Source organism: Athene noctua, chromosome 10 (assembly GCF_965140245.1).
Source record: "Athene noctua chromosome 10, bAthNoc1.hap1.1, whole genome shotgun sequence".
Taxonomy (NCBI): Eukaryota; Metazoa; Chordata; class Aves; order Strigiformes; family Strigidae; genus Athene; species Athene noctua.
In genome coordinates, this window is record NC_134046.1 from 21913608 (window position 1) to 21924037 (window position 10430).

Below are 10430 nucleotides of genomic sequence, written 5' to 3' on the forward strand. Positions count from 1 at the left end.
ATGACTGAAAAGTTTCAAAGAGAAAAACTGAAAAGACAGTCAGTCTGTAATAGAGCACTCATCTAACTCTACTAGGTACTACCCTGATAGCTTTCAGGGGTACCAACCAGGAGTGAGAGGCTCAGTGCCTCACATACAAAATCCTGAATCAATTCATTTTCCCACTTTCCACATTCAAGGGATAAATGTTGTCACTAGCAAGTTGCCACCCTTGCATTACTTAGTTTATTTCAATTTATGCCAAGCCACAAAACAAACACTTTCCATATAAATGGTACTGACTCACTGCTCTCAAAAAACTGGATAAAAAAATAAAAGGATAAACATTTTCCAAATTAAAGCATGAACAACTCTTTTCAGCAGTCTCCAAGGAGACTGATTAGAGTAACACATAAAATCAGTTTTGTCTACTAGTACACCGTCTGAAAAATTTAAGACTTCACAAAATGGCAGCAAAATAAAATATCCACAAACATGTAATTGACAGCCTGTTTCTTGAACATTCCCAACTGGGAGCTTATTGCTTTAGCATGGTAACTGTGCTCCCACATTTTTAGCTAACTGCACTGTTTCAAAGGATATATAAAAAAGTATCTTGGTCACTAGTGCTCATCAAGAATCTAATGACATTCCTGACAGGTTTCAGGTGGGCAGGTATGCAGCCTTGTAACAAACATCCCTGGTTAGCAACCCTCCGCCGTCCTACTGTCAGCACCCTCTTTACTGCCGCTTTCAAAGGGATAACAATTCAGAGAAAAACTGCAAAGGAAAAGCTGAACAATTTGCAGTCTGAAGTGACTAGAGAGGTACTACCTAAAGAACAGTAACACTCCTCAGCAGAACCAAGCTGGAGCTTATAAACCCTACCTGCTACCTGTGCTTTTTTTTAAAAGCCAAGCGTGCATTTCTATGTGAGCAACATGCGCGCTGTGTAAAGTACAACTCCAGCCAAACTTGTTCATAGGGATTTCATTAAGGATAGCAATATTTAAAGAGAATTGCTGAATTAAATCTTGTACTGAAGAGTTATTTGGAGTAATTTCTTAAATTTTTTTTCCATACCAGTTGATACCAATCTTGTAACTAAAGGAGGAAATTCTCCTACCAAAAAAAAGTCAAATACCAACCAGGTGCTGAGTGTTAAATGTACACTGAAGAATCATCATCTGGATTACTAAATTAACTCAATAAGAATCTTAAACACAGCATATTCAAAAGGACATAAAGTATGGGTCAGACTATCAGATGAATCAACAGTACACTTAGAGTGGAAAGAAAACTTTTCTCAAGGTTTTGAAGCATTAAAATCAAAATACAGTCCATAAAAACGGGCAAACCCCCATTATTTCACCATATTCAAACACTCATAGACAGCTGTTCATAAATCAAGCAGATATAAGAAGTTTTGCTTATGTACCTATACCTATTTTCTATGACAAGCACAATTAGTCTTTCCAAGCATTAAAACACAGTTGCTGGGCCTACACTGTTGCATGCTCCAAAGCAAGAGAGCGGAAGGCTTACTACACACGTTAGACTTCCTACTGCGATACAACAGCTCCAACTACAGCTCTTCTCCTCAGCGGCTTTAGACACTATATACTAACCAGAATAGGAGAGTCCTGCAATCTGCATGTAGAGGTCTTCTTCAGAGAAACTTTCTGGCAACATGAGAAAGGCTGCTGTGACTGCACTCTTCAGATTGCTGACAAGCGCAGCTTGCAGCTTGCTATTCTCATTCTGTGTCAGTATTTTCACCTGAAAAAGCAGAGTCATGAGAAGCAAGACTTCAGGAAAGTGCTACTGAAGATGGAAATGTTACCCAATTCAGCATGAAAAATAAATAAGAAATTTATTTAAGATTAGATCCTACTATTATGGTACAATAAAGACTAGTGTCCCCTTTTATTTATGCAGTGGGAGAGAGAAGAACCTCTTTTCAAGAATTAACAGCCTGCTACAAAAGGCTATTTTTTCAAACATGTTCAGAACTTCTATAAGCAACAGCCATTAACTAATCTCTGAAGAGCTATTCACCTTTCCATATTCATGAATTTAGGATTAATCAAAACAGTAAATATGAATGCATCAACAGAAATACTTCGTATGTAATTATGCAGTAAGAAAAAAAGACCACTGTCACACTGAAAGAGAATGGAATACCAGAAAAGAAGGTAAGTTTTCCTATTCATCTTCATTTTATTTTAACTTTTTTTTTTTTTAATAAAGGACTCCTCTATCATACAATTCAAGCAGTTTCTTAGACATTAGTTGTCCTCCTAGGAGAAGCAGAGCTTTATTTTGCACTTTGCATGAGCAGAACGTGAACTCAATGGAAACTTCACATATACAGGAAGAACAGATCAGTGAAGTTGACTGCTTCTACATGCCACACAGAAAAGTTTATTTTTAGGAAACATTCAAACTGTTCAAGACCAACTATGGAATCCAGTCACCCAAGACATATATATATATAGGGGGATAAAAAGAACTGAATACAGAAACATTATTGAACATCAGACAGATGAAGTCAGCCTGGTTGACAAGAGGGCTAACTATGCTCTTTCAGAAACATCTCTACCAAGAATACCTGCTCAGTGCAAATTTCTTTTTCAAGTGTTCTGGTTAAGCAATACTGTCTTTCTTATAAACAGCAGCTTATTATTATTTGTTTACTCTAGAATACCTTAAAATGCAAACCCACGGGCAGTTATGAACAAATGCATCCAACTTGCCTTTTCTCCCCAAAGTCCATTCACACACAAATGAGTTGCAGTATTACCTGAAATTCTGTCCCCACATATAACCTGGAGACAGCTAAGGTATCCTTTTCAAGTAAATATTTTCCTTTAGGAATATAAACACTGTGTTAATGAAGAAAAAAACTTAACCCAGATTCTGTAAAGAATGAGAATCAAACATACCTGCTACAAAAAATTCTTCTTATATAAAGAACATTAACAAAGCAATGTCATGGTTGGACAACACTATATACACAACACAATGTTTAATTAAGGTGAAGTCTTTAAGAGGGATACAACTAGAACAATATCTCATTTTGGTATGATGGTGCATGCAACAGTATAGAGGCTGCTTGTTTCAATCATTCTGCTCTAAAGCACAGGTTTGCCTAACATCAAATCTACATGACAGTCTAGAACTGATCTGGGGTGGATTTCGGAAGGAAGTTTTCCCTTCTTTGATTTTAATTTTAAAAAGAAAGAGTTCACTCTACAAGCGAACGTTTCAGAATTCCTTCTAACCTCTCCTGCAAATTACTCTGTATTTTTTAGCATTAGAATGGAAGACAGTGATAAAACACATGAAAATACATACATTCACCTGCCCAGAGTAGATTTTATTTCCTTGAAAACTGTGGTAGAAGTTTATTGAATGCATACAGACTTGCTCAAATAAGATCCAATAAACAAGACAGGCTGGTCATGAGGATAAATTATTTAAAATCTCATCAACTAACTCACTTCTATGTACATTCATAACTTGCTGCTACAGGGAATTTCCAAGGAAAGACAGAAAAGTCTGCGGCACCACAAGCAGTCACACAAACTGCTTATACCTTAGGCTAGCCCTGGAAATAACAGCAAGTTATGGACGTGTTTTAAGAACACCACAGTTACAGCCTTTTAAAACATGAAACTCAGCAGAGATGCTATTCCTCCCCATGAAAAACCATGGACTTGCTTTAGTGAGGTAGAAGGAATAATCTCCTCTGCTGTTAAAAGTACTCTCTAGCATAAACCAGAATTTTTTCAAAGGGAAATAATATGCTGGGCTTCAAAATCTAAACACCTGAAACACTGCAGTAGCGATACCATTTGTGAACAGATTTTAAACAATTCAGATAACGAGAAATCTCCCAGAAGACAGAGTGCAATAGTTATCACTCAGGCATGACAAGGATGAATGTTGATTCTTGGGGTAAATCTGAAAGAGCACCAAAGTTAAGGAAGGCTTTTTCACAGTACAGAGAACTTATGATCATAACTATTCACATAAGGGGGAAAGAAGCAACCAATTTATTCTGGTTTTACAGTATACAGAGAATTCAGATAACTAACAGTAGAGATTTTAAAATTACTAAATATTTAAAGTGAGGAATATATTCAATTTTATAAGTAAGCATGATCCTCAATCATCATAACAGCTTAAAGTAGGAAATGCACTACCTTTACTGCTAGGAAATCCATACACAAGAAACTGGAGGCATGTGTAAACAAAGATACTTACAGACAAACTAAATACACAAAGACCATCTCATTCTAGAATGAAAGGTGTCAAAAAGCACTATTCCAGTTTGCCATTTAGCCACATCCACCCTCTGCTAAATATCATAAGAGGATTTCTCCATTCTCTTACAAAAAATGTTTTTAAAAATTTCAACAATGGAAAAATTCTGTAAACAAGTATGTGCTCTGTCACTCCTTCATGGGAATTTTTAGAATATAAAAAAACCCTAAACCTCCCAAGACCTCTATAAAAAGTACAAGATATTTCTATACACTATTCCTATTCCTCCCTCTCTCACCTCACTACAATTTATTAAAAACTTCCTTAATAGTTTCTCCAGACAACAGTAAATACAGCTGCTTACACAAAAGCAATTACTTACACTCTATGTTTAACAAAAATTCAGTAACACTTCAGATGCTTTTTAATATCTTCTTCCTCTGAAAACCAATTATGTGTCACTTGTGCTTCTTTATCTTACTTTTCAGGTAGAGCAGCATTTTTTTTTTTCAGGAAACCTGTCAGTTACGGAGCAATTAAACTATGTTTATTCAATTTTTCAATACAGTTAAATGGAAATTTAGCTAATCAGTGTTATAAATTTCATGTAGGATGAAAAGCCAATAAAATTTTAACACAAACAAAAAAGCCTGGGAAGAAAAGTCAGCATTTCTAAGTGGCAATTCCAAACTCCATCTATTCTGCCAAACATTCTGGAAAGATTACATGGTTAAGGCAACCAGTTTATATAACAGAAACAAAACCTCCAGTGAAAATTAAGCCAAGATTTTCAAGCCAGGGCAAATGTTTCAGCTCATGTGCTGGAATAGCTTGGATAGCTTTCACCCATAGAGTGACAGCTTTGTAATGGAACACCAGAAAGGCACTGAACTCTTCCTCTACTCTATGAGAGTGAGGAGAAAATTCCCAAACCGTTAAACAATATTAATCTGGCTTCAATCAGCTGGGTAAAGGAACTAGCACAAAAGGCAAATGGTATGTAAGAGATTATAGCATACAAGGAAACAAACCTAACCCTGTGTCCCTTCGAAAAGAGGCTTACTGTACATTTTTGAGGAGGTGAAAATAGCTTTCTATCACTACCCCTTACAATGCACATATATCAAAACATCAAACAGGTTGCGAAGCCAGAACCAGCAGGTATTTGAAACCCATATAACAGATCTAAACAAATTATTTGGTCATTTTTTGGTCAACATGGGATAACATTCAAAATCCCAGTTAGCGATTTTATAGATTCTACAGGAAGAGAAAGTTTAAACACTCGCCAAGTAATCTTTCAGTCAAATTCTAGTGTAAGTCCCGCAAACTTTACCCAGTGCAAATTCCTGAGAGCTTTATGAAAATAATTTGGACTGATTTCTTCTTTTATGTATTAGACAAATACGCATGAAGATATCTCTACTGTCTTGTTAGCAACTGAACAAAATACTGAATTTTGCCTTCTTGTGCAAGTGTGTACTCCCACTGAATTTAATCAAAAGACATGAAAGACGACATACATACCAAGAAGATGAAAAATCCTGAAATAAATCAAAGCAGCAACACTGAACAAAGCAGTTATACTGAAAGTAAATATTCACTATTCATTGTTAATGTGAAATTCAGAATTCTTCCTTCAGTTATTTTTCTCTATGTATTAAGTTTCATTCTTTACAAAGGTAACAGCTGTTTTAACCTGTAACATGCTATAATAGGTCTCTAGAGATAAAGTCAGTAGTACCGAGACAAACCATTCACTTTCACCCCAAATTTTTAGTTAAAAGCATAATTAACTTCTGTCCTAAGACTTCAAGAGAGTCTCCTTTCCCTCCACCCTTCTTAAGAAATTTTAACTTAGCACTGCTGCCATCTACTGAGAGCACCCTGAGCCAAGCCCACATGGAAAGCAACGACCTTGTATTTCTTACGACACAAACACAGAGGAGAAAAACCAACATGCTTAACACATGGTTATAAATACTTCAACAATACAAAGAACTAGACAGTAACTGCACAGCAAAGCAGCTTTCATCTTTAAAGATTTCCATTATTAAACTGTGTTAAATTTTGGCGACTGATAATTTGTTGTAAAAGGTAAATATTACATTAAATATTAAAGGGACTTTGAGTTAATGTAGCCCAGTTATTCAAGATTTACTACAGGCAGAAAACCATGATTATTATACCTAACCTTTGGGTTTTTTTCACATAACACAGAATATCATTAAGGGCTACATTTCACTTCCTTTCTAAGACATTATCCCTCTAGGACTAGACTCCTAAATCAGGGCAGATTACTTGTTCACTACTGACGCATAGATCCTTAACAGTTAAACTACAACTGGTAATTTTCTAACCCTGTAATTTTCTGCATTTCAAGGCAGATAAGTGAACAGACCAACTGTTACCGGTTTTTGTAGACGTCCAGCAACATAGAGGGTTTTCCAGTGAAGTAAATCATCAATCAGGGTATCAGTGCTAATTACACCATATTTTATCACCTGGAAAAAAAACAAAATAAAAGCTTTTGAAAAAAACATATAAATGCACCATTTTCACTACATGAAACTTACTACAACTGTCATTAATTCTAAGGAACACACATCTCCAATAAATAACTGGATGCATAACATTAAAACATTTTATTTAATGAACATAGGTGGTAGATAAAAATAAATTCTTATTTACATGCAAACTTCTAGGAAAAAAATATTTAAAAGCCAAATGCACATAACTCCAAGATTTTTCTAGAATCAAAGTTACAATAAAGTCACCCCAGGATCAATCACTAAAGCCAAAGACTTTAAATCCCAAAGTAACCTAGTCTAGGCCGACACTGAGACTGAAGAGACCTGAACCGTAAAATACAACTGTTCATAAAGAAGTTTTGGAAAGGTTACAATCAGTTTTGTACCAGTCAAATGTTACAATAGTTGGAATAATCCACAGTATCCTTTATGACATTGAAAACACTCAAGAAATAGTTTGTCAAGAGATCTAAAATAAACAAAACCCTTAGACATTTACTTGTACTGTTAGGAGGGGGTAGGGTGTGTTATCAGGGAGCTTTTGCTCTTTGATGTTAGAAAACAAACTGTGATTTTGTAGTTCTTTTTATTTAACTGGAAAAAAAGATGAACTTTCAACTCTTTGTTACCAATTTGCAATTCCTGAGTTTCTGAAGATTATCACCACAGCAAGGCAGCTAACTCCAGAATTTCTGGATAACAAAGGATCATAGACTGTGATGTTACCAAGTCATTACAGCATGAGATAAGGTCATGAAGAGCCAAGAAGAACAACATTTCATAGCAAAGATCATTGGTCCTTAAAATAAAAGCCAAAATCCCTCTTTACATAAAACAAACAAGGTTTAAACCCCATATTCTTGCCTCATACAGATGCCTTTAAACAAAATAGCAAGTACCTAAGAGACTATTTTATCTACGTCTCCAACTTTCTATGAAGAATTCTGACACAGTCAACATTACTGCAACCACGTGTATTCTGAGAAACTTCGGTTAGGTATATATTGCTCACGTGGCACTTTTCCGTGACTGTCCTTCATTTCATTTCCCATCTTTCTTAAAAAAAAACTTGCTTTCCCTATGTTCAGTTTGTTAATACATGGCAAAAGTTACTCAGAAACCACACCAAGACAGGCACAGCATCTCCCTCCCCTGACTCCCACCTGCACTACTCCTTACCAAACAGTCTACACACAACTGCAGGAGTAGGCCTTGCTGGACAATTGCTACTTATTTGGAATTATTAATTACATCGAAGCTTCACAGGACAGGATGTTAGCCATTAAACAACACAGATGTCAATTCCAACTTGCTACATTAAGTATTTGCACTTTACATCAAAAAAAACCCCCTAAGAATCCACTTTGCTATTAATTTCTGCAGTTGACCATAAAGTAAGGCCCTGTTTCCCCACGATACACTTTTGAAACACCAAAACTGGCAGCCAGCAAGCAATACCAGTTTCTTAAGCACTTCAGCTGTAAATTCCAAACATTGCTTGCACTTTCTAAGTACAAGAGCAGCTGCTTTGCTTTTTAATATGCTGTTTGTGAAGCAGTTTTGAGACATAATTACTGAAGATACCACAAGTTAAGGATTAGTTACAACCCACACGATTCACTTCCTGCACAGAAATCTGCTTTAAACCAATCATTTCAGTACTTCACACACAAACATTTGACTTAATTTACACAAACTACGTGTACTTACCCTACCATTACATGGCACTAAAGTATTGTAGTAAATCCCTGCTCCATAGCTCTGTACACTACTTATCTGTTTTGGCCCAAAAACTTTTAGGAAGGAATAATGACTCCTGTTCTTTAGTAAGTTCATCATATGCCAGGTTACAGAATCGTCAACAGCAAACACAAAGTCCAGCATATTGTTCTGTGGAGAAAGGAGAAAAATGTTGGGGTTTGTATGTCAGGAAGCAACCAGTGTTAATCATATTACTCTAAGATATACCTGGTATCGAACCAGCAGCTTTCACATTTTTCATAAGTAAAAAAAAAAAACTAAATCAAAACACAACTATTGATGTCAGATACAGTTTAAAGGTTCTGATGAGGTATTTTTTCTAGTCAGCCTAGGAGAGATGGTCCAAAATTTTCCTGTCTTCCTGATTAAAGGACCAACCTCCAACCATGTGAAACAGCAGAGCACGTTGATGAGATCTCCATCAGCCTAGTTCACAGCTCAGCAAAACAGCTTAAACTGCTAACGAACAGGATTTTTCCTAAAATGCGAGGCCATGAATTGGGAAATGTGGGCAGATAGTGTCAGCTTAGAGTTGGCAGCAACAAACTGTGCTTCTAGTGTATTCCCTTGCTTTTGTCAATAAAACAACCCAACCTCCAAAGAGCTGGAACGTACAATGCATGCCCTGCTCTTCAGAAGAAACCCGTCCACACATTCCCTACGAACAGGCAAGCTGACAGTTTACAACTCACACCTACAACAAACTAATATGTGGAGCGGTAATCACTTCAAATTCATTAGGCCTACTCTGTAGCTCACTAATTCTAGGCTGCATCTTAGCTAAACAGTTAATACCACTAATAGAGTCAGCTGCCTTTTTTTCCTCGTTCTTTTGTGTGAGAATGAAATGCTGTTAGAGCTCTGAAATAATCCTCTGGTTTTCTCTTTGCAGAAAGGAAAATGAGACATGTGAAAAGTTATACTTGTGAGGAACACTTGTCAGGCAAGCCATAATAAGCCTATTAACAATTTTTAAAGGGTCAAACACATACACACACACACACAAAAATTACTATTTCCAAGCAGCTTGACCTCCAAACGATGAGGAAGCGCCAAGAAAGCCCCTTCAGCGTGGCGGCGTCTGCTTGTCACCCTCACGCGGCGCAGCCACAGACCGCCTGCACAAGCCCTAACTCTTTCCACAAGCCAGCAGCGAGCGGGCGCGGACCCGCGGACACGGGCTGAGGGCACCGGAGCCGCGCAGCGCGTTCGGGCAGCACCGCGGAGGCCCCGGCGCTCCCCTCGGCACGGCCCGAGGTCCCGCCAACCCTCTGCTCGGCGAGGGACCGGCAGCTCCGAGCCCCTTTCCCTGCACAAGCCGCAACCACGGCGCCGCCTCCGCGCCGGGAACCGAAACGCACAAGGCCCAGAGCCGCGGGGGCCCTCCCGGCCGCCCCGCCACGGCACCGTGGGGCTGAAGGCGGGGTCCCGAGGAGCCGGCCCGGGCCGGGGGAGGCCGCCGCGCTCACCTCGCCGTGCCCGGCCGAGGCCCCCGCCTGCCGGAAGACGCCGGAGCCGTAGGCGAAGGCCAGGCTCAGCTCCTGAGGGAAGTGCGCCAGGACCCGCCGGAACTTCACCCCCGAGCTCGACAGCACCGGCAGCGCCATGGCACCCCGCGGGCCGCGCCCGGCCCGGCCCGCCGCGCCTTCCCGCCGCGCCGCGCCGCGCCCACCGGCCGAGGCGGCGGTGGCGGCGCGGGGAGGAGGCCGCGGGCGGGGGGCGGTGGCGGCGCCGCTGCGCAGCGCCCTCTGCCGGCCGGCGCGGGGGCTCCCGCGGGCTGCGCGGGGCCGGCGGCGGCGCTGAGGGACCCCCGGCGGGGGGCGGCCGCCACCCGCGCCGGCGCCCCCCTGAGGGTGCCGGAGCCCCGGGACGGGGCCTTCCCATCGGTGG

General features: G+C 39.8%; 1 protein-coding gene across 8 annotated transcripts in view; it reads right to left on the reverse strand.

Moving 5' to 3' along the window:
- TAMM41 (TAM41 mitochondrial translocator assembly and maintenance homolog) overlaps positions 1–10211 on the reverse strand; it is a 33625-nt gene extending 23414 nt beyond the window's left edge. For all 8 annotated transcript variants that reach the window (XR_012634256.1, XR_012634255.1, XR_012634252.1 and 5 more), the window contains exons 1-4: positions 10010–10211; positions 8490–8669; positions 6660–6752; positions 1608–1758 (exon numbers count right to left, since the gene is read on the reverse strand). Coding sequence is in view for 3 of the 8 variants with exons in the window: in XM_074913763.1 (XP_074769864.1) it covers positions 1608–1758; positions 6660–6752; positions 8490–8669; positions 10010–10147 (562 nt within the window). In the remaining 5 variants the exon portion in view is untranslated. The remainder of the gene's footprint in view (positions 1–1607; positions 1759–6659; positions 6753–8489; positions 8670–10009) is intronic.
- Positions 10212–10430: the final 219 nt, after the last annotated feature.